The following is a 25362-nucleotide window of genomic DNA, read 5'->3' as shown; positions in this document are numbered from 1 at the left end:
CGTGTCGCTGTGTGTTTCTCCAGGTGGTTTAGTGGTGAAGACACCAGGACAAGACGAGTGGGACGAATAGAAAAAATCTGCACGACTATTCACAGCTTCACCTGCATGTGTGTGTGTGTGTGTGTGTGTGTGTGTGTGTGTGTGTGTGTGAGAGAGAGAGTGTAGGAACAGCGCAGTGACATCACACATCTACCTCACATGTATTCCTCCATCAGGTTATCTCTCTACACCAGGCCTGGATGTTTAAACTGCAGCTCTGAGGAGAGTTTGATCTATTTATTCATTTATTTACAGCTCTGATTTTAATGTTGAACTGATCTGAGACCCGTTGTGATGTCTGCTCACTATAAACTATAAACCTGAGGCTGTAGACGCGCTGTCTGTCACCACCAGTGCGTCACATGAACACGAACAGAAGAATATAAACACTGAGGCTCAGGTCTGATAACGGCCCCGAGCATTAACACACTCTAACACACTCTATTCACTCTGTAGCCACTCTATAGCCACACTACATACTAACTCTACATACTAACACACTGTATTCACTCTGTATTCACTCTACATACGAACTACTGCACAACGACACAGTGAATAAGATCTATCAGATCTATCAGCAGTGCAGCTTCTCTCTCTCCGTGTTTTCAGACTCAGATCAGACTCATGTCCGCAGCTCTGCGGCAGATCACAGAGAAACCACATCACTGCATCTATCTATCTATCTATCTATCTATCTATCTATCTATCTATCTATCTATCTATCTATCTATCTATCTATCTATCTATCTATCTATCTATCTATCTATAGATGTTTTGATATTTTGATGGTAAAGTCTGAGGATTAAAAACTGATTAATGCACGAATATATATGTTACTAACCTTTAATAAATCGATTATCAAACTGTAGCTGCATTAACAATTTATTTCTAACCACCTACATATTTCACATTTTTTTCTTTGCTGTTTTTACAGTTATATTATGTAATATATTATATCATATTATATCGTATTAAATATTATTATATAAAATGCTGCATGGGGTATTAAATAAATATAGTAGCCTATACAAATACAATATTATAAATGTGAAGTCAAAGCGCGGCATATATATTTAGGCCTACATATATATTTACATTTATAGGCTATATGCAATATATTACATAGATAGCCTGTGCATATTCTCATTTGTCCAGGTCATAGTATCTCAAAGGAGTTTTCAATCGAAAGCAACTGGACTTGTTTATTTTACATAGGTAATGAATAAACTATATACATAAATACACGATACATTTTTCTTACTTTATAGCAATTAAATACAGTTTTTAAAAAATAATACAAATCTTAAATTATTCATATCAACTCAACTTAATTTATATTAGGACATGTAGGACATTATATCGCTTTAAGAGAATTATAACGACCTCTATGATAATAATAATATTATCTCCTCTGGTATAAAGTGCAGGCCCATGAGACCAATACAGCCTCTTGTTGTTGTTATTATGGGATGTGATGATCATATAGCTGCTGTCTGTGTGTCTCACCCTCCGGGAAGACGATCCTCATCTTGAGGTAGCTGGTGGTGAGGCGGATGATGGAGGCTTTGTCCAGCTGGGATGTGATGGCGGAGGGAAGCGGCAGCAGCTTCGCCAGCTCGTAAAACTCACTGTTCTCCTTCTCCCGCCGCGTGCGAGCCGCGTTCTTAGACTTCTCCTTCATCTTCTTGTTGCTCTTCTTCCTCCTCTTCTTCCTCTCTTCCTCCTCCTCCGCTCTCTCTCAGTCCGACTCCCGGCGGCTCCTCGCGGCTCCTGCTCGCGCTCCTCTCCTCGGCCTATAGGCTACAATCCACCGCTGCTGCCCGCGCGCCAGCAACACGCGCAACACATGTTTCCAGGTGTTTTGTTGTTTTGTTTTGTTTTGTTTTTTGTTTTGTTTCCTGGGTCTGTGTGAGGATTAAAGTGGAGCTGTAATGGTCCGCCCCATAGGAGGGCCCAGTCCAGCCCGGTCCGGTCCAGTCCGGATCAGCAGCAGCACACACCGGGTTCCATCCTGACAGGAACCGAAGGGATCACACACACACAAACACACTCACATACACACACACAAACACACACACACTCCGTCAGGTCATCCACAGCGCGCGCTCCTCCAGGTGAGCTGCGACACTTGTTTGAATCTGATCTGTTAAAAGAAAAGAAAAAAGCTTAGTTTAAAGTTTAAACTTCACTCCTCCAGATGTGTGTGTGTCTCTGTGTGTGTGTGTTTGTGTGTGTGTGTCTTACCTCCGACACTTTGCTCACGTCACGTGGCGCCCCGGTATAATGGACTCAGAAGTGTCCGCGCGCCGCCGCCGGCCTCATGTCTTCTTCTTCCATCCTCCTCCGCTGGTGGTTTTATTTTATGGAGCAGCATCTCATCTCATCTCACCTCATCCTCGCTCTTCTCTTCTCCGTCGGGCTTCGACCAACGCGGCCTCAAAGTCCCGCCCACTTTCAGGGCAGCTGCTGCGCTCCTATTGGTCCACAGCGCGCCCCCCTGTCCTCGCGCCTATTGGCAGCGACGCGCGCTCCAGCGGGGAACGGGGATTGGTGGTCGGTGCGGGGGTTTCACCTCTGGCCCGTTCAGGCTGCACCGAGAAAACCCCCCCAAGCGAGGCGAGCACGACTCTTACACGGATATAGGCGATATATTGATTATTAAATATTCACCGGAAGCTGAGCAGCTGCCTGTTTGCGTAGTTTTTAATTACTGGGGCAAACATCCTATAAAATAAAAGTTGTATTTTCAGCTTATTTAAAAAAAAATATATGGTGCATTTTACAGATTCTCACTAGTTTATTTTATAATAAATAAATAAATAAATAGCCTAAATAAATAAATAAATAAATAAATAAATACAATCCAGTTTTAATGTGATAATATGTTAAATTGATAAATGGTGTTTGTCATTTAGAGCCAATAAATCACATCCCTGAGGAGACAGAGGCCTCTATACTGTCACACTTTGTCCAGATGTGTAATTTAGTCTTTCTCTTAATTAGGGTCCTGGAAACTGGCCAATTAAAGATGGAGTTGTTTTTAAAATTTGTAAAAATTAAAAATTAAAAAAATTAAAAATGTTGATCCGTCAGCATTCCTATAATAAATCATTATACATTATCTTTTTTTTTTTTTTTACACACCATTCAGCCCTTGTATGTTTAGTCTGGTCACACTCGGCAGCAGCAGCAGCAGGGTTAATGTTTAGTAGCTGCTGAATTACAGATGTGCAGCGCGAGGCCACATGTGAACTGTCACCTCTCGTTATCACTGCAGCTACAAACCAACATCTGTACTGCTCACGTGGCTGAGTCCAGCTTCTCTACTGGTTTTCTAAGTCGAGTAAAAAAAAGAAAGAAAAAAAAGATCTCATTCACCGTATAAAGCTGCTTCATGCTGCTGCTGCTGCTGCTGCTGTAACCTTCAGCTGCAGCTTCCTGCTGATCACCAGACTCTGTGGGAAGAGAAGTGACGTCTACTCAGCTGGATTAGACTGTCATCATCATCATCATCATTATTATTATTACTGAGTATCTGGGAAGTGTGTTCAATGTTGTGCTGCTTTAATTAACATTTAATTAGAAATGTGCAGCATCAGCATTATAGACGCTGCTTCCTGTGACCAACTCGACTTCCTGTTCCACAAACTCACAATTAACTTTTTTTTTTTAGAAAAAACGTGTCTCAAATATTCTGTTAATTAATGTCACATTCTCTTACAGCCATTAAATATATTTTTAGAGTAATTACACCCCAAAAACTACAACATCTAATTATTAACGATACAAAAATTAATAGATAACTTCACACATAATAATTTTTTTTAAAGTTAATTGTTCTCAAACCTTTCTCTTTACTGAGTTTAAGAATAATAATTAAACAAAAAGTATAATAATTAATATTTTGGGATAGTTTTGGGAAGTTGTCAAATTTCAACATATTTAGTCTGAATATACCAAACTCTGAAAAATCTTTATGTGTATAAATACAAACTGTTCATTATTGTTGGTTCTGATCAGGTCGTTGATAACAGTTTCCAAAGGATCAATTATATCAGTATCAATAGCAGAGATACAGATGATCCTACAGGGTTTAAAGTGTCACAGACTGTGAAGTCATTAACATCTCATCATCAGTTCACCAAGTGTCCAACATTTGTTTAGGACACGTTCAGGTTGTCAAAGATGTTCATAATCAAATGAATGATCATCTGAGCTTCTTGGATCAGTCTACACGCTGTGACTCACTCATGTTACGTGCAACGCAAAGTGTCTGCAGTGAGAAATGCTTCTCCAGGAAGTAGACGGCCCTTTAGGTCCTGATGTAGACGTATGAGGGTGTGGAGGTCGGGCTGATGAAGCAGATTGACTGGAGACGGGAGTTTCCACTGTGTCTCAGATTTAAAGACTCGTTTTGTGTCAACACAAGAGGAAGAGTGAGGTTATAGTCTTAATGAAACAATTAGAGCTGCACATATAGGGTACATAAAGGCTATAAAAATACCTTTCCACTGGTTTTGTGTGGTTGAAGATCTCCATATCTTTTTTTTTACAGTGTCAATCATCCATTCATTGGCTACACCACCTATCTGTGCTGTGCAGGGTCGTGGGGGAAACAGTGAAATGTGTCACATAAATCAAGATTATAGGTATTTATAAATGATCATAGCTGCACATCACATGACGGCTTCAACTCCTCTGACAGAGGGAGTAACTCTCCTGAGTGACAGGCACACAGAGATGGTAGCAGCACAGATGAATTTCTTCCTCTTCTCGTCAACCTCACTAGCAGACTGGTCTGTTATCAATATACTGGCGAAGGTGCAAATATATTTGTGGTTTATTACGAAACTGTGATGGGCCACAGTGGAAGACCACTGTCTGTGCAACTGCCTAAAAACAATGAAAATATTAACAAAAAACATGTTAAAAACACACCATGTAACATTCATTGGAAAAGCTGAAGCCACCTAGAGGTGGGAGATGGTATAACAGTGACTGGCAGCTCCTTTAGTATCCATGCAATGTGATTTATAACCTGAGACTACGGATGCAAATTAGCAAGTTGCTAACTCTGACGCATTTACATTTGTGCACACGTACGAATGTTCATTAATGTGTATTGTCCCTTTTAAATAAATAAATAAATAAAATGTATAACCTGATATAAACTGATAAAACCATAAAGAGCAATTTAGAGTTTGGATTAAAACTTGGAAAATAGTCAACGGTAATTTATAGGTATAAAGTTAAAATATCAACAAAAGAAAAGCATAAAAAGAAAATCAAAATATTTTTGAATATGATCTAAATAATTCTGTTTTTTTTTTTTTTTTTTTTAAATCTGCCATTTTTTCTTATTAACAATGACCTTAAATTAGCTCTTTGTAGTTTTACTGTTGCTCCTTAGCTAATGGTTAGCACTTACAGCTGTTTACTTGCACATCTGGTTTCAAACGTCACTTCTTCTCTCGCCAAAAGTTGCCGTCTGGAAAGAAACACCGACTGGTTGTCAAACAGCTATGCTAATGCTAAATATGTAGCAACAGCAACAACTTACACATATCACCTTTAAAGTTACATGTTCTGCTAAAAAAGTTGGAGCCAATTTGAGTCAAACATGTGAGTCGACACTGGACAGAATATGACGGCAGTAGATACACTGAAGAGAGAAAATATCTCATCTATAATATGCAGGGATGCAAACGGGTCAGGACCAAAAAAGAGAGGAATTGTCTGGCGGGCGGGCGGGGGGGGGGGGGGGGCCTCACCATTAACAATATCACAGAAAAGTCTATTTCCAGTAGTTCAACCCCAACCAAGTATTGAGTGCATATAGATGGACAGTTTTCAGAAGGCCAACATTTCTAGATTAAAAATGCTTTAAAAAAATAAAAACCATTGCAATATTTCAATTTTGGAGATACTGATTTTTAGGTCTTCACTGAATGTTAGTCATATACTATTAAAATAAACAGAAGAAATAAAGACATGGGATTTAACATCCCATTCAGTGTGTAATGGACATATAGGCCTATATATAATGTGTTAGTTTCACTTTAATTGAACACATTCTACATCGCGGAGGCGACGTCTCTCCTTCACCGTAGAAACGGGGCAGAGCTCCGTGGGAGACACCTGCCTGACACAGCAACGGACATGCACGGGGGGGAAACGGCAGCGCCGTCGCACCGAATGCACGCGGATACGCGCCGCTTTGGGTAACGAGCGCGCACGTCGCGTCTACATTGGAGGTGAATAGGAAGGCTGTTACCAGTGTAATCAGAGACAACCATGAATGAGTTGTCGCACACACTGAGGTGAGCAGCAGAGCGGCCGCACCGTGACCACGGTCCGCTCCAGCCTGGTGTCCCCATTACGCACCACGCGTCTTTTCAGTCACTTGTCCAACTTCTCCTTCACTGTTTTTTTTCGAGACAACACTCATTCTCTCTCTCTCTTTTACCGGCGGTGTCAGCTGATGTGCACATCTGCAGCAACCCAAACAAATGCACATGTTACTGTTGACTGGCTCTATTCCAGCCACATGATTGGTTCGGCGCGGTGGAAATCTCATTATCATTGGTTATTTGTATTGTCTGCCAAAACATGGATGAATGAAACCTATCGACCAAGTCTCATATTTCTATCGAGGAAAAGTTATTTCACAATTTATAGACACAACACCGACAAGTACTGAGAGCCGCATGTTGCAGTGACGTTATATAGGCTATAAAAAAAATAATCCGCAAATAATAAGCCGACGAAAAGGTGCAACTTGCCACTTAACTTCTTGTCGATGTATTATTTGCGGGGGCTTTCGGGGGATCTGGTGACGGTGGAGGATCTGGGACTGATTGACTGTGGACCACCACCAGTCTGATCAGGTCCATCACAGCACAGCAGCTGCAGCTCTGCCCCGCTGTCACATGACGCATATCAGCGCAATCTGTTTACATTAAACCGACATCAGGAGAATAATGAGAATTAGCCTATGATTTAAAAAATATATATTTGTTTCGAATTTTGGCCCCTGGATCATGATTTTTTTGGGCGCATTCTTGGTAAAAAAAAAAATCCTCTAAAAAAAAAGACAGTTGGGATGCATAATGTGTCTCATAACAGTATACTGTGCGTCACGTTATCGTCCCCCCCCTCTGTACTGAGCTGGCCGGTACTGGGTATAGCGTCCTGCTGATCACCGCGCTGAGGCACCGGCCGGTCTGAGCTGCGTTCATGTGCCGACTTTAAAACTCTCCAGTCAGTGACCTGGTGGCGGCTGTTTTGGTCGTCAGCATTTTATCCACACAGCGACCGTCCACGGCTTAGTGGTGTTTTATTCTAGGGGTCGGTGGTGGCTGTGAGACAGCAGCGGCTCCACGGTGAGAGGGGGGGGGGGGGGGCAGCTTCTGCTCACCTGACTCTGTGCAGCTTCTTCATTAAATCCAAACAAACAGTCCGACACAGCGACGCACTGCTCCTGTTTGACTCTAAAGTCTCTGTAGCTCATCAGCCCGGAACTCGCCGTCATGGATCAGAAGCGACGGCGGCGTTTGGCCTCAGTGTCTCGGACTTCCAGAGCAGCTACAGCGCAGCGTTGTGACCTCAACCATGGTTGGTGAGAGCAGAAATGTTGTTGTAGGCCTGTGCATATTCTCATTTGTCCAGGTCATAGTATTTCAAAGGAGGTTAAATCGAAAGCAACTGGACTTATACTGAGTCTCCACACCAGTTAGTTGGACCAGTCCCAGCCTGGTCAGATGCTACATGAACTGATGAAGCCTCTTGGATGAAGGTGAAACGTCTTCCTAGACAAATAACTAAGTCCAGTTGAACCTCCTTTGAAAAAAAAAAAAAAGTTGTTGGCGGGCTCGTGAATTTTTTTTGAAACGAGTGAAAACGAGCGATAAATCGCATTTCTCGCGTATCTCGCGTTTGGTTGCGCGTAAAAGCTCGCGCGAAAAAAAAGCGTTCCTCGTGTTTGTGTGGGAAGCCCCTGTGGGTCTTCCCACCAAACACGATGAAATAAACGAAGACGCGAGGGTCCCGTCGCCATAAAAGAATCGCGTGTATTGCGTCGCAAAAAAAAAAAGTCGCGTATACCGCGTCTCGCGCCTAATCGCGTCTTTGCGTCACGGCCTTTTACACCGCGGACGTAACGAATAAACGGTGACGGTGTGAACGAACAACATAGAACAGGACCAGACGTGGCGTTGTTACCTCTTTTCACCGACAGCTCCACTCTCCCTTACTTACACTAACTACTGTTATTGTTGAGGCAGAGGATTGTGGGATTTGTAGTTTTGGACCAATCGCAGGTTGTGCTCTTTCTTTTTTGTGATTTTCCCGGTTCACACATGTCTTTTTTTTTTAGGGGCAAATGCGAGTGAAATGCTCGCCCATGGTGGGCATAAGAAAATTTAAGACCTGTCTAAAATTATTTAAGACTTGAACACAATAATTCAACAAATTTAAGACATTTTAAGGCCTAAAAGTGTGTAATGGACATAGCCTACGTATAGCCTATATAATGTGTTAGTTTCACTTTAATTGAACACATTCTACATCGCGGAGGCGACGTCTCTCCTTCGCCTCTGAAACGGGGCAGAGCTCCGTGGGAGACACCTGCCTGACACAGTAATGTACGTACCGACTGCACGCGGATACGCGCCGCTTTGGGTAACGAGCGCGCACGTCGCGCGTCAACATTGGAGGTCGGCAGTTATCAGTATGATCAGAAACCATGAATGAGTTCGCCTCAGTTTCACGTGATTGTCACTGTCAGCCTGTTAGAAAAACATTTCACTGACCCCAGCTGAGACGCTGAGACCCCCCCCCCCTCAAAACAAAATCTCTTCGGATCTGAATGATTCACACAAGTCACCTAATTGGTCATGAAAAAAGCGAGTTTCGCTTTTCGGCGCGCTGTTTGCATCCCTGTAATATGAGTTTGTCTTTTTCAATCAAACCTTCAAGGGGAATTTGTTAATAACGGACTTAGCCATAGAAATCTGGCATCAACACATCAATATAACATCTATAAAAGCTTCAGTGTGGATCAAACCTGAGCCACCTCATCTGTTTGGTGAGAGGACAAGTCCTTATGTACAGTAAATGAGCTACTGTTCAGTTCCTACTGTACCTCAAAAAACGTTGGTCTTGTTGGAGTTTGATGTGGAGAACTGAGGAACATCCTTCGTGATGTTGGAGCAGATGTGGAAGATGTTCTGCAAGAAGTTTGACATGAGGCACAAACAGCTTCAAGTGAAATGACGCTTATATTCAGAAGCTGATCGACACAGGAAATTTCAATCTTTTGTGTTGATGTTTCAAGTTTAGAAAAAATGGATCGAAGACTTGAGTTTGTTTTTTTTGCTTCTTCCAGGCATCACGTGTGTGGATCTGACTGACAGTGTTCAGTAATATCACAGCCTGGATTATTATTATTATCAAATGGGAGTGGTAGTGTAGGTAGATACCTGTCTGTTTGTCCATTAGCTTTCTGACTTGTGTATTTTCTCTGTGTGTGTGTGTGTGTGTGATGTCGAGCGGCTGACTTCTCCTCAGTCTATGAAAGGAAACAAGTGGCTTGTTTACTCTGCAGCCACCGCTGTCATCTGTCTTGACTGGAATTGATTTTTTGAGTAAATGTTGTGGAGCTCAGTTTTTCCCCAGACAAACTACAGTGGCATACAAGATGGAAAAAAAAAAAAAAAAGCTGTGGCTGGAGGCTGTGGGCCGGTGTCGGCATCACTGCTGCTGCTGCTGCTTCAGAAGAGAAGATCACACATGAGACGGCTGAAGATGAACTCTCTCCACAAGGTAGAGAAATTTAGTGAAAAAATTTTGAGAAAAATTCAACACAGCATCATTCAGATAATCTGAAACTGTAACTCAGCTGGTGGAGGTTTCTTTTTCTTTGCATGAATCCTACTGCCAGTTTTGATTTGCACTGTGGGACTCATCGTGTTGAGTGTGATGCAGACAGGAAGTGAACAGTGAGACGACAGAGGCTGCGTCTCAATTCACATAAACAGTGGATTTATGTGCAGAAAAAAATCATGTTTCTGTAAAAATCTACATCTTTACCTGCTTCTGGTTATGGAGATGTTGTTTATATTCATGTTCCTGACACCAGAGACTCTATGAAGCTCTGGTGTCCATAGATATTTCTACTTTCTGATCACATTTAAAGAGGAACTATAAAGTCTGGTCTCTTCTCCTCTGTGTTGCTAACCCTCCTCTAGGCCATGTGTATATGTTTACAACAAAGCCAGTGAGAAATTATTACTGTACATCTTATGTAGATTTTCTAAATGTGAGTTTCGTGTATTTAATGCACCTCCACGAGGAAACCGTAGCGGAAACTTGTCAGATTGAATACATCATGCAGTGTGGACCTCCCGTATTTTTAGGTGATGGGCACCTGTATTTACCATACTTGAAATTGCACTTTGTAATTTAATCACGATAGGTGGAAGGCAGAGAGCCTCCATTCTCCCTGGAACTAGTTACAAGTCATTTATTTAACCAGCACTAGGACTCTGGAGCTGGTTAATTAAGGTACAAATCTTGCATAGTTCCTCTTTAAACACGGTAGTTCCCCATTTATCACGTCAGGTCACATGACATCAAAGTTGGAGTTCTTCCTCTTGTTCACACTGAAAACAGCCGGGATGAATAAAGTTGTGTTCTTTTATTCAACTGGAACATTTGAAAGGTTGTATTATATTTATGCATTTACAACAACAACACTTGCACATGTTTTTTTTTTTTAATTCAATATTATGTATAAACTGATTGTGTTTTAATTTTTGTAAACATGTAAGGAGGTCATGTGCATCATCACTTGACTTTAATGGAATCAAGAAAATTATAAAGACAAAATTTGTTTAAGGAACTAAAATATGATATTTATTTATTCATTATCTCTTATGTTAAATCCAAAGAACATGAGGCACTAATGGACCTTTTTTTCCGGACCAGAATGCAATGCAGCTGATGTTCACTGCTGATTAGAAACGATTCAACAGAAGTAGATAATGAAACCTCAAACAGTCTCTGTGTTTTCAGATCATCACACTCATCTCTTCATCCTCCAGAGCTGCTCTCCTGATGATGATGAAGATGAAGATGAGTGTTTCCTCATGGTTGGTCCTCAGCTCAGCTTCATGTCACCACCTCTGTGTTGACCTGAGCAGCGATGCTGGCAGGCGTCACGTTCAGGTGCACGTCGTACTGCTGGTCCAGACCCAGGTAGCTGTCGCTCAGCAGGTACAGAGTGTAGATGCACCTGGAAACACACACAGAGGAGATAAAGACAAGGAAGACAATGGTCTTAATCTTACTGGAGCTGTAAAATGAACTCATTCACTGCCAGAGTCTTTTCCTCAGTGTACAGCCAGTGCCAGCACTTTTGAGGATTTATACTACTTTTCAAACAGCCACAGAATATGTTGTGCTATGACTAAAATTACACAGAATACCTAAATGAAAGGGTAGACTCTCTACTTTCACCAGGAAAAAAAAGTGAGTTCATAGCATGTTCCACTTTTTAGTTATCCTCATTTGAATACAGCATGTTTTCTCCAAATTCAGCAATCTGGGAGGATACTTCTGAGAAAAACAGGTTTAAAGTGAAGGAGACATTTTCAAGCAGAACTCTCTTTTGAACCTTTAATTTTTTTTTTCAACGGCATGACTGATGATTCTCTCTGTCTCTGTCTGACTGTCTCTCTCTCTCTCAAATGACCTAAATAGGCTAATCATTTTTTATTGGTGGGATGGCGGGTCTCTACGAAGGAGTATTAGGGCCAGCCAAGAGCCTAGATTTGTCACTAGTAGCTTTTGTAAAAAAAAAAGTCACCAAGAGGGGTTGGAAAGTCGCCAGATTTAGTGAGAAAGTCGCCAAGTTGGCAACACTGCTTCTGGCCGTCCGTTCACAACCGGTTCGATCTGTTCATGGCCGCAGTTGAATTTCAAAGTTGTGTTTAATTTCAAAGAGCAGTGACATTAAAACTGTAAAACTGGCAGAAAGAAACAACTTTTTGTTTTTGTCTTTCTGGAGACAAGATTGACTAGATTTATGATTTATGATCAGAGTCAGAGTTGATGTTTTTCCCATGAATAAAATCAAATTAACATCTTTATATCTCAATAAGAACAATAATGCTTAATGGATTTGTGAGCAGCCTTCTCCTGAACTGCTGAGTAATGGTCACTAGTCTCAGCTCAGGCTGTCGGACCTGCACCTGTCTGTGGCTGTTTCACTCAGGTTAGGTGTGTGTAGTTTGGTCTACATCCTCTTACTTTCCAGTTTTCTCCGGGGTGTAGAAGGCCACCGACACGGCCGACTGGTTGCGCACGTATCCGATCCGTTTGACGGCGAGGAGCTCCCGGCGGTCCACCTCCCCCAGGACCAGGAACCAGCCCTCGTCCTTCGACTTGGGAAACCTGGGAGCCTGGGCCTTACTGTCCTGCTTCCTCTGAAACAGCACAGACACGGTTCACTCACATTTACAGACAAATCCTGATGTAATAAATTAAATTGAATGAACTATAGCGTGTCCAGATCTGACTGTGGAGCTACTGACCCTCTGCTGTCCCGTGTTGATGCGTCTCAGCGACACCTGCAGGACGTACTCCTGGTCGGCGTGCACCTGCAGCCAGCTGCTCTCCTCCCTCAGTTTGCCCCCGGCCCGGGGCAGCCGCCGCTCCGCCTGCTCCTGACTCTCCTCCCACCAGCCCTTCACACTCAGCTGCACCTCCAGCACCGGGAGGTGGCTCAGGAAGGACCAGGCCTGACGGGGGCGACAAGGAGGGGAGAAGAGGTCAGGGGTGTGGGAATGAAGAGGAAGACTGAGATCACTAAAGTCATAATAAAAAGGCTTTGATTTTAGTTACTGTAAAATGAGTCACTATTCTTTCCAAAGATTTGCCTTTATTTCAGTCAGAGAGGCAGGATGACCATCAGCCAGAGGCCGAAAGTCAGACACTAGTGCAGGACAAACCTCTGTCTGGGATTCACAATAGTTTAGTCTTTATTTACCTTAACTCCAGAATGTAACAGACCTTCATTAGAGGCAGATCTTTAAGCCTAATTCAGGGGGCGTTTTTTTTTTTCATGCATGTCCACGGTGCACCAGTACATTGCCATTGCTCCCCACTAGACCAGTGTTGAGTTCAGTTTAAGTTTCATACACTCCAGCCATTCGCCTAACAATGAGACAAGAATGAGACACAAGAATGCTTCATTTGTGTTAAAATCACACAATTTTTCTGGGGGGGAATGCCCACAGACTCCCCTACAGGGGTTTAGTGACTCACCTTTGTCACCCCTTCTGAGTTTGCAGGTATACAGTATGCATCTTCAGGTATATGCACCCCTACAGGGGTTTGGTCACCCTTGGTCAGCCTTCTGGTACTCATTTCTACAATTAAAACAGCTTGAACCAGCTTACAAAAGGTTGACAAACCCTGGCCCTGGTCTAACTCTCTCTATTTGAGAGATGATTGACAGAAGTTCATATACTGTAATAAAGGTGAGGCTCAGTGTATTGTAAGCTCTCCTCCTCTTCCCTGCAGCTGCCTCACAGTCAGGAAACCAGAGCGGCTTGGTGGACTGCAGCTCAGACAGTCAGTCATCACTTATTCTAGTGGATTGCAAATCTTGCTTCACTTGATCCAAACTAAACTACAGTGCATAAAGCCAAACTAAAGCCCTAAGAACAAGGCTACATTAAACCAAACTTGTCTAAACTAAGCTAAACTAAACTCAATTAAAAACTATTCCATACTAACCTGACACAAACACAGGTTGTCATGATTGCATGTCTTACAGCTTTGCCCCAACCAAAAACACTGTTCCTGGCTCATGACACATCTCCACTCCTCATCCAGTCTCCTGCTCGAGTACCTTGTCCGACTCTGTGGTAGATTCACTGTCAGTCGTTCTCTAGACGAGAACTTACAATGTGTCTGTTGTTTTTAAATCAATGCTGCTGAAACTTCTTCTCTTCTCTGTGTCCAAGATCCTCGTTTCATTCCTGCGTCAGTGAAACTAACTTTGTTCTCTTTAACACCTGTTGTTGCCCTGCTGTTTGAAATGAATAAAATCTGTACAAGAGACTGCTTCCATGAGAGAATAAGAAGAACTGGACACGGCTTAAGTTGTAACTACAGTGTGTTTGTGTCAACTGGACACCTTTATCAGATGTTTATTAAACTTAAATTCATTTTAAACTCACACTCGTGACGTGGTTGTTGCTGCCTCTGAAGGGTTTTATGGAGAATTTGGGAAACAGTCGGTTCAACCCAGCAGCTCCAGAGCAGAGAGGATGGATGGATGACATAAAAACCAGATAAAAGGCAGACAGAGCACCACTGATGGAGAGGTGTGTGTGTGTGAGTGTGTGTGTGTGTGTGTGTTTCTATGGCAGTGTGTTGAAGGGCTGGGAAGTGAAAAACCTCTCAGATTCACCCGGCAAAGGCTATTTATACGAGGATTACTCTGTGTGAGCCAGTCAGACAGGAACACTGCTGCACATCTAATTATTTAATTAGAGAGGCTGCCACACTGCGGGGAGAGTGGGGGGGGCAGGGGGGCTGGGGGGCAGGAGTGGAGGAGGGGGGGAGTAAAGGTGGGGAAGGGGGGAAGTGATTGGGTGAAGCCACAGGACCTGCCGATGTGCCTGGACACTCTCATTACTGCTGCAATTAGCACTTAAATTGGAGCTGTAAACCCCATCAATGGAGCTGTAATTGGGGATCCTGCAGCGATCTGGGACCAGAGTGGCAAGACTGCTCATGGCACGTCGGTGATAATGGTGTGTGTGTGAGTGTGTGTGAGTGTGTGTGTGTGGGAGATGATATGTATGATCTGCAGAGTGTTGAACAGGCCCATTCTGAAGATTAGAGTTTGGGAAATGTGCAATATCTAAAGGGACGGTTCAACATTTTGGCAAATTGGCCCATTGCCATAATCCCTATAGTCATAGCAGTAGGAGGTTCATTACCTTTAATTGTCGGTGCAAGCTATTTTTAGAACGGCGGAGCAGAGCCGCGAGCTGCTCAGAGCTACACTATGGAGGCTCATGGGATTTCTTGGTTTCCCTTATCAAACTTATCAAATACACAATCCAACAACTCCACAACGCTCTGGTGGACAAGTTGTGACCTGCACATTCACCACGCTATGAGATAACAGAACGTTACCAGACAGAGTTGTTTTAGAGGGAAATGCAGAGACTGCTTGCGTAACATTGTATATTATATATAACATTATCCATCTGTCCATGGATTGATTTCTTGCCGGCTTTATTGTAAACAAATGCACATGGCCGGGAGGAGGGTTAGCAACACAGAGGAAAAGCGACCGGACTTGCATACTGTAGTTCCTCTTTAAAAATGTGAAGTCTATGGCTCTAAATTATCTATAAAATAATCTCTTACATGCTTAGAAATTATGATAACTTCATCATAGAACAACTCAAACACGTTGTTTTTGTTTTTAAACCACACCCACTACAGCTCTCTGCTGTTCCTCCAGAGAAAACCTTGACTTTTCTTCACATTTTCCATGTTTTTTGCATGACTGAAAAATTAGTCAACCATTTCCCCGGTTCTTCCAGGATGCGTGGAAGATCCCTGCCAGTGTGACCTTGGTGAGGTGACAATCTAATAATCTCACCTGGTAAATCTGAGTAGAGTTAAACTCTTGTCCAACGATGGCAGCAAAGACACTTTCCTTCCCGCCGCAGGCAGCAATCAGCTCAGGGAGTCCTTCGATTGGTCCGCTGAAGCCTCCCGAGTCCCTCCTCCCTTTGTTGGTCCATTTCCTGTGGACGGATTGGAGGAGGAGGAGGAGAAGATGGGATATATCGGATATATATACAGTATATATATATGTTACAAATACTGGACACATCCCAGACAGATCATCACAACAAATCCAGGCCCCACACTCTTCCTGCTGTCAGTCATCATCCACTGTCTCATCTCTCTCTCTGCTGCTGCTGCTGCTGCTGTTGTGGTTGTAGTTGTAGTTTACCTGAACAGGTAGAGGTCTTGCTGCTCCACGTGCGGCAGCGTCAGTAACGAGGAGTCGTGCAGCCAGCGACCCTGGACGATCATCTGCACCAGGTTGCAGATGCTGATGGCTGCAACGAGCCAACCTTCATTAGCAGCTACATCCAGCATGGCCTGAGGAGAGGAGGCAGAGCGGAGAAGTGTGAAATGATTGATACAGAAATAATGATTCATATGAATTTCTCCTGAGGATTTATTTATTTATTCCTCAAGAATGAGCAAAAATAGCCCTCAATCTATTAATTAGTTGTGATTAAAGCATACAAAACTAGATTATTTCCATTTTTCTTTTAAAGCACTTTCAAAGGGATAGTTCAACATTTTGGCAAATTGGCCCATTACCATAACCCCTATAGAGAATGTGAAGTTACGTCACGCCGTGGGACGTTGGGCGCCATCTTTGGAGGATCGCGGATGTAAACACTTGCTAGTCCCCCTAAAAAAAGTTCCCCAAAGTCGCTTCAAAGTAATCATTGTGGGACAGTACTGCTGCGTAAAAAAATGCCACAGTAGTATATGCACTAATACCAAAAACGAGATAGTTGACGATGTCTGGATAAGTCAGTGGAGGGAGTAAATCTGGGTCTTAATCAAGGGGGCAGTTGTGGATCTGAGAAGTGAAGCTCACTTCCGCGTTCAAAAAACTGCAATCCCCCCGGCTTCCTCTGGGGGCTGGTGTCAGAAGGGAGCATTCCCCATAGACCCCCATGTTAAAATCGCCGATTTTACATCCTCAGTAAACATGTTAAAAGCCTGGTGTCAGAACGTTTTTTTTTCTCAATCGATAGTTTCTACCCCCGCACACACTCTGAGGGGGGTGAATTTTTTTTAAACTCTACCGTTTTACTGTTATTAGGTTAAAACTCTGGCCAATTAGGGCGCGGAAATGTTGAGTGACAGGCCCGAGCAGCTCCGTGGACAGCTGCTTCGAGGCCAGTGGGCGGGTTCTCGGCGGTTCTCGGCCGGCCAATCCAACATGGCGCTGTCCAGGCCGCCATATTTGAGTCACAAAAACGACTCCCCAAAACCAATGGGTGACGTCACGGACGCTACGTCCATTCTTTTTACAGTCTATGGTCTTAATAAGTTGTAGTTTTTCTGTGTACCTTGTTTCTCGTTAAATTTGAGTTTATCACGATACGTTCCTCCTTCGTTTCCCTTCTCCTTCTCCATTTCTTTTTTTTATCGTCTTCCTCATCTCTTTTTCTTTCTCTTTTACTTCTTGCTCGTTTTCCTCCGTTTTCCCCACTCTGTTTACGTTTGCGTTCCTCCAAAGATGGCGCCGACGTCCCACAACGCCAAAGCGGCGTGACGTCAGTTTCACATTCTCTATAGTCATATCAGTAAGTTTGTTACCTTTAATTGTCGGTGCAAGCTATTTTTAGAACGGCGGAGCAGAGCCATGAGCTGCTCAGAGCTACGCTACGGAGGCTCATGGGATTTCTTAGTTTCCCTCATCAAACTCATCAAATACACAATCCAACAACTCCACAACGCTCTGGTGGACAAGTTGTGACCTGCACATTCACCACGCTATGAGATAATAACAGAACGTTACCAGACAGAGTTGTTTTAGAGGGAAATACAGAGACTGCTTGATGAAAAACTGTCCCTGAAGGCAACACGCATCAGTGGTTCAGTGTTGTTATCTCATAGCGTGGTGAATGTGCAGGTCACAACTTGTCCACCAGAGCGTTTTGGAGTTGTTGGATTGTGTATTTGATGAGTTTGATGAGGGAAACCAAGAATCCCATGAGCCACCGTTCTAAAAATAGCTTGCACCGACAATTAAAGGTAACGATCCTACTCCTAAAACTATAGGGATTATGGCAATTGGGCCAATTTGCCCAAATGTTGAACTATCCCTTTTACATACTGTGCTCTGGCCGATGTTTTCCCGACATGACTTATGTCTTCTGCGACTTATTTCTACATATTCATGTTCATTGAAAGTGTCTGTTTGAGTTCCATCCTCTGACCTGAGAAACAGACAGAGAGAGGATGAGCATGTGGCTGCACGTCGGCCTGCAGTGATAAATGGATCAGCACCAGAGCTGCTTCCATATGAGAGACACAGGATAATGAAACCCTCGGACCAACGGCTGCCATCTTTCTTTGAACACACACTATTTTATTCTCTTTATCTCTCTCTGTGTGGGCAGCGGGGGAGTGAAGTGAAGGGCCGGCCGGGGAGGCGGCGGTGGTACGAATGTGAAATGAATCGAAATAAAATAATAATAAAAAAACAAACCAAGATCTCTGTGTTAAAGGTTACATGTGTTTGTTGTTTGCCGCATGTAGTCGACCAGCACGAGCGTATTTCACACCTGTGGGGAAGAGTCTTGAATCCAGTGTTAACACATTGAAACAATACGAACTTATGAAAGTCAAAACCACATGTGTGTGTGAAATGTAGAACTGCTCAAAGCAAACAGATCTGAACACAGCAGTATTTCAAAGAAGGACAGTTTGCAGGATAGTTTATATATTTTGATGGAATTAATCTAAATGTGATGAAGCAACATGTGTTGTATGATCTGTTTGTTACACTGCATATCATTTATAGACAACAAATTGAATCGAAGGCAACTGGACTTGAACTTCAATTCAATTTGTTGCCCAGAGATAACGATGACCTGGATGAATGAGAATATCCATAGACATTTACAGACAGTTGTCTCAGGAGTTAAAAAGGTCTGAACTAGTCCATTGTCTGGTTATCATTTGCTGGCTCGGAATAACTGCTGAGAAAAACATGCTTATTCTATTCATAAAAACACAGTGATCTTTCCCTTGTTATATCTTTATTCCTGTCTGTGGCTGCAATACAAATAAAAGGATATCATTTTAGCTGATCTAATCTAATCTAATCTTATTCTAGCTAATCTTGGTTTAGTTGATTTTATCTTATTTAATCTAATCTTAGTTAACATATTTTTTGCTAATCCTAGTTTAGTTTATCTCAGAGTCATTTTATTATCTTAACTATCTTAGTTTAGTCTATCCTATCTTTGCGTATCTTATCTTATCTTAGTTTATCTTATCGTATTTTAACTTAATCTTATTTTATACTATCTTATTCTATTTTATGTTAGCTAATCTTATCTTATCCCAGTGTAGTTTATCTTAGCGTATTTACTTAGTTTATCTTTTCTTATTTTAGCTTATACTAGCTTATCTCAGTTTAGTTTATCTTATAGTATTGTAACTTAATTCATCGTATCTTAGTTTAGTTTATCTTATTTTATCGTATTTTAACTTATTTTATACTAGCTTATCTTATTTGATATTATTTTAGCGTATTTTTGCTTAGTTTATCTTTTCTTATCCTAGTTTATACTAGCTTATCTTTGTTTAGTTTATCTTATCTTACCCTAGCTCAGTTTAGTTTAACTTATCTTGTCAGTATCCATTTGAAAGAGGGGTCAGATTGTTATGAGGAGCAAACCGGTAAATTGAAACGTTGTCCAGCAGCAGCAATAAACTGAACGTATCAATAAAAATGTGGTATATACTCAATAAAAACAACCATAAAGAAGCTGAAGAGCAGAACCACCTCAGTAACTGGGAGCAGCAGCAGCAGCAGCAAGAGGAGGAGGAGGACACCAGAGAAGTAACCACATCCATGAGCCATGTAATATCACTGCCAGATACACAGCATGGAAAATCACAAGCACATGTACGTACACACACACACACACACACACACACACACACACACACACACACACACACACACACACACACACACACACACACACACACACACACACACACACACACACACACACACACACACACACACACAAACAGCCGTCCTGAGCTGTGGACAATGGCTTACAGACGTTCAGACATGGTCCTAACTTCAAACGATGCACACAAAGAGACTAAACAAACACCATCTACTACGACATTACACCTCACACACACACACACACACACACACACACACACCTCTGTTGTTAGCATTAGCATTACTGACTGTGATAATAACTGTGATAAGTCTGTGTGATCACAGCGAGGGTCGGACAGGATCAGACAGACTGACGAGGACCCCGGGGGCGTTAACGTATCTCCTCTGAGCATCATGTTATTTATGGGATGGAACAGTAAGTTCGACTACAAATCACCTGCTGATGTTTAACATTTGCCTTTTATTCTCCGCTTCATCTACAGCTCAACATGTGCTCTCTTTCTCTCTCTCTCTCTCTCATGTGCAGCACATTATCCACATCTATTCGCTATATTTTCCTCTCTCTCACCGCTTTAACTCACATTATCTTTTGTTTTAATGAATGCTGATGTAACCTTTGCTTTACTATTCTGCTATAACTCCTTAGCGGTGTGTGTGTGTGTGTGTGTGTGTGTGTGTGTGTGTGTGTGTGCACCGTGGGGTGTCGTGACGAACACCAGGAGCTTTATTGAAACGAGCGGTCCAGCTGTGTGAACGATGTGTTTCCACCACAGGCGTCGTCAGGCCCGTCTGTCGTTATACTGTCGAGTCCTGGTTGTTACTAGCTCCTCGGATCATAATCCTGTCAGTGGTTCCACTAAAACGACTCACGTCTATATATCCACACACTGCGGTTGATATTTTAACAATGCCTGTATGTTAAAACACAATAATAATGATAAAAACATTTTCATGGTGGCAAAAACTTTTCTCTCACATGTTGATCAGTTTACTCTGAGGTCGTGTTATGGACTTGGTTGCAGGAAAAACTAAAATATTGTGTATCATCAAGTGCAGAAAAAAAATAATTTGATTTTCCACGGTGAAGCCAAACTGGAGCATAATCTTTTTTAATTCACAACTTCTGTGTAAATATCCCACTTGGGGATTTCGCTATTAATGGCCCCAGACCTCAGGTTAGCTAACTTTAGCTTTAACAAACTTTAAAGAGGAACTATGCAGGATTTTTAGCTTAACTACCAGTGTCCTACATTTTTACCTTAATTAAACAGCTTTGGAGTAATTGTGATGGTTAAATCAATGACTTGTAACTAGTTCCAGGGAGAATGGAGGCTCTCTGCCTTCCACCTAGCGTCTCTTGGCTGAAAACCAACCTTGTAAGATCAGAGCCTCCGACCCGGTGTCCCAGCTCTCGTCTCTGCGGCACCGCCACACAAACGTAACGCACCCCGTAACCTGTAATCTCTTGTTTATGACATATAAGACTACACAAATATGCACATCGTAACATCGTACATGACATATAACGTTATCCACCGCCCCATGGATTGCTTTCGCACATGGCCGAGAGGAGGGTTAGCAACACAGAGGAAAAGCGACTGGACCTTCATAGTTCCTCTTTAAATATCTCACTATCTTTTACAAAAAGGCATATTTAACCCCCTAGGCAACCAGTGGTGCACCTTTTTTATACTGTTTTTATTTTGTTGGGCTGTTAAAGCAGATATCAGTGGAATGTTTTTGTTAATATAAGTCCTAAATAGTCCTATTTTCCGTCAGCAATCACTTACATGAAGTATTTCAGCCTAAACACGAGTCTCTCCGTCACTCTGCTCTGCTGTAACCCGAGGAGAAAATTTTCCTTGTGGGATACAAGTGTTATCCAATGAGGAGAGAGAACGGCATGAAGGGCTGTGTGTGCAGCCAAGGGATGCGCGTGAATGTGGTGACGTAGCATGAGGACCAATTGATGCCTGACAAGGGCGGGGGCTGCTAACTCATGGTGCGTTCAAAGAAACTCGTACTTTGTGTTTTTCCTTCCTGTGAAGTCATACCAGTTCGATCTGGTACGAGTTCACGGGTCGGAAGTTACGAGTGGCCGTTATAGGGAACTTTCACAGACAACAGGATGGTAAAAACACGAGCTACGGGTTACCTGGAACGCTACCAAGTCGTAGTTGTGACTTGAAGCTGTAACTTACGGTTTCAAAAGCCTGCCTTGAACGCAGCATTAGCCGAAACGGCCGTGAAGCTGATATCTGCTTTAAATACCATGAACCACAAGATTTTACTTCTAGCTTATTTTTCATTGGGGATTTTCTTTTCGTTTTGTCACTTTTCCACAGTTTTCTCATTGTTTTATGAATCTTAAATCATTTTTGCCTGTACAATGCTTTGCAACTTTGTTAAAAATGGTGCTATGTAAATAAAGTTTATCATTATTGAATTTGTTTGTTTTCATTGTTCTTATTTCTAACACCTATAGCTGCCAATGGGACCAGCGATGGAAATCTCACCAACCTCATACATTTACATGCTAAATGTTCATCAGTATGAAGATCAATGAAACTTTAAATAATTTAGATTATTATTATTATCACTTGGTAAAGTTTTAATAAAGTGATGATGACTCCATTAGCGGCCTGTTGACGCCGTGTTCTCACCTGACAGATCCTGATGGCGTTGTCCAGCACCGTCTTGGTGTCGGTGTTGTAGTCGCTGCAGGGCAGCTGGGCGTGGCTGAAGTGCGCCTGCAGCAGCAGGTGTGTCTTGGTGTGGGCGCTGTCGTAGGAGTGGGCGTTGACCTGCAGCGGGAGCTGCTGAGCCAGCTGGCTGTTCAGCTGGTCCTCGTTGTGTCTGACCGGCAGCTCGGCGTACTCCTCTGCGTCCTGAGAGACCAGAAGATCAAAACATGAGACAGGAAGTCGGAAACACGCCACAGTGGCGTTTAATCTGAGCGTCTGGGCCCTTTAACAGCAGATGCATCTACTTCCTACTACTCTTCTGCAGGTATGAGACTTTGAAATGGTCAAATAAGAACATTTAACACTGACAAAATCACAGTAAACACATGCAGGGAAGATAAAATAATCGCGGTCCATCAGTCTTGTCTCTGCGTTCAGGTTGTGTGTTCGGCCTTGTTTGTAATTGTCCTACAGAGTGATGCACGGACACGCATGACTCCTCTCCTCCATTTCACTCCAGTTCAACTTTGGCTAATGTACTCCCATCAACAGGCGGTGCTGGAAGCATTTGTCACAGTCCCCTCCTTCCCCACCCCCCACAGGCTCCATCCATCATTGACCAAAGCCGGTGGTTCAAACACTGGGAGCTGTGGGGGGAGGAAGGGGGGATGAGGGGCCGGTGGGGTGACGGAGAGGAATAGGAATCATCTATGAATGATTTGTCTCTCAGTGCCGTTGTGTCTGCATATGGATGTGCTGCAGAGAACGAGGCCATAGATCTTTGAGGAGCCATAACCGACGACTCCACGCAGCTTCTTCACATCCTCGGATAGTAACATTTACTCAGACGGAGGAAGAGGAGGAGGAGGAGGAGAGAGGAGAGGAAGGTGAACACAGCAGAGATCTGATGTGGAGGTCAGGTTCATTGTGCTGCTGCTGCTACAACACTCAGAAGCTCCACCTGTTCACACCTGTTTTATTTAACACCTGTGATGATCCAATAACAAGTGGTCAGAAGTTCAGGTAGGGCTGTTGGATTTTGCGCAAAAATAAAATCCTGATTTTCTTCTCTCAAAAACCAATTTCCGATTATAATTACAATTTTTTTTAGTGAAATGACAAACTATTTTATGTTTGCTGTGTCTTTTTAAATGGACCTAGAGTCAAATAATAAAGTCTATCTATCTATGTATCTATCTATCTTATCCATCTATCTTATCCATCTATGTATGTATGTATCTATCTTATCCATCTATGTATGTATGTATCTATCTTATCCATCTATGTATGTATGTATCTATCTTATCCATCTATGTATCTATCTATCTTATCCATCTATGTATGTATGTATGTATGTATGTATGTATGTATGTATGTATGTATGTATGTATGTATGTATGTATGTATCCATCCATCCATCCATCCATCCATCCATCCATCCATCCATCCATCCATCCATCCATCCGAAACTGTCCTGTCAACTAATTAATAACGGACTTTGTTGTCATCAGTTCGTCTCAGACATGACACAATTGGTCATGTGATTATTTAAGAAAGCTTCTTAATTTCTCTTCCTCTTTTCTGCTTTTGTTTCAGTTCTGTTTAATTAATTACTCAATCAACAGAACATCACTCAGCAGCCGTGTTGATAGTCACTTAATCGTTTCAGCCACTGATAGAAGAAAATACCTGGTTTCCACCATTTAAACATGAGGAGCTGCTGCTTTTTCTCTGTTTGCATTAAAGTAAGGTCTTTGGTCTGCAAATGAACAAAAAAAAAATAAATATTTGGAGATATCAGGTGTAAAGTCTCACAATTCATTAACATACAGTATATTTTTGATCATTTCACGCCTTTATTCTATTTCTAACAGGATATGAGCAGGCAGATAATGGTGTTAAACAAAGAGTAATTAGGCAAGGCAAGGCAAGGCAATTTTATTTGTATAGCCCGTTTTTACAAACAGTTTGTCTCAAAGGGCTTTACATAGCATCATAACAACGTCCTCTGCCCTTGGACCCTCACATCCACTGAGGAAAAACTCCATGGAAAATCCTTTTAACAGGGAAAAATTGGAGAAACCTCAGGATTAGATTAACTCTTATCAAAATAATTGTTAATCGCAGCTCTTTTCATTTCATATTCTGTCAACACTTCAAAATTAACCTTTGAATAATTTAAGCTCATACTTCAAGTGAGACTTTGACCATTTGCTTTAGTTTCTCCTCTAAACTGTTTGGTCTTGGCCTGATGAACATCTCTGTGCTGATGGTATTTAACATATTGCATCATTACAGTGTCTCTGACAGGACTGTTAGGACTCCCTGTGGTGTCACTGACGGGGGCAGTTTTTCGGCAAGCAGTCTCTGTATTTACCTCTATCGTCAGCCTGGCAGCACATACCTATACACACTCTACAATCACCATTTCCAGGTTGAAAGTGTCTCAAACTCACTCTGACCAAATGTGAGACATGGTCACAATGGAGGTTTGTGTCAAATGCATTGAAATTCTCTCCAGGTCGTTCTGATGTTTCAAGTTCAAGAGAATGGGATCGGTCTGAGGTCACAGTGACCTTGACCTTTAGCCCTTGACCAAGCAAATCTAGTCAGTTCATCCTTGAAAGTTTGGGACAAAGTGCTCAAATCCAGGTGGACAGACTTTCTGGAGACTCACCTAAGATGACTTAAAGCTTCAATTGCTGCCAAACAGTCATACATTTAATAAAAACCGAATTAAAAGACTGAATATTCTTTAACTTTATCATTGTAAATGATTAACTGGTGGGCTGAAAGAGCAGTTTTAGAGGTCTGAATACTTTCTGTGACCACTGTATATATGATAATACTCTGCTTGAC

At 42.3% G+C, this 25362-nt stretch overlaps 2 protein-coding genes across 2 annotated transcripts in view; both read right to left on the bottom strand.

The window, feature by feature from the left end:
* Window positions 1–1720, bottom strand: part of sim1a (SIM bHLH transcription factor 1a) — a gene marked incomplete at both ends in the record, with an annotated part of 23521 nt that extends 21801 nt beyond the window's left edge. Inside the window, one exon of the mRNA XM_083989428.1 lies at window positions 1546–1720. Within this exon, the coding sequence (XP_083845554.1) occupies window positions 1546–1720 (175 nt within the window). The remainder of the gene's footprint in view (window positions 1–1545) is intronic.
* Window positions 1721–10726: 9006 nt separating this feature from the next.
* Window positions 10727–25362, bottom strand: part of ascc3 (activating signal cointegrator 1 complex subunit 3) — a 190123-nt gene continuing 175487 nt past the window's right edge. The window contains exons 37-42 of the mRNA XM_083989923.1: window positions 22483–22707; window positions 16088–16239; window positions 15728–15875; window positions 12633–12839; window positions 12349–12524; window positions 10727–11332 (exon numbers count right to left, since the gene is read on the bottom strand). Coding sequence (XP_083846049.1) covers window positions 11209–11332; window positions 12349–12524; window positions 12633–12839; window positions 15728–15875; window positions 16088–16239; window positions 22483–22707 — 1032 coding nt within the window. The 3' untranslated portion in view covers window positions 10727–11208. The remainder of the gene's footprint in view (window positions 11333–12348; window positions 12525–12632; window positions 12840–15727; window positions 15876–16087; window positions 16240–22482; window positions 22708–25362) is intronic.

The sequence above is a fragment of the Trachurus trachurus genome (genome assembly GCF_905171665.1).
Source record: "Trachurus trachurus genome assembly, chromosome: 16".
NCBI lineage: Eukaryota > Metazoa > Chordata > Actinopteri > Carangiformes > Carangidae > Trachurus > Trachurus trachurus.
Note: the sequence above shows the minus strand (reverse complement) of the source record. Positions and strands in the feature narration are given on the sequence as shown.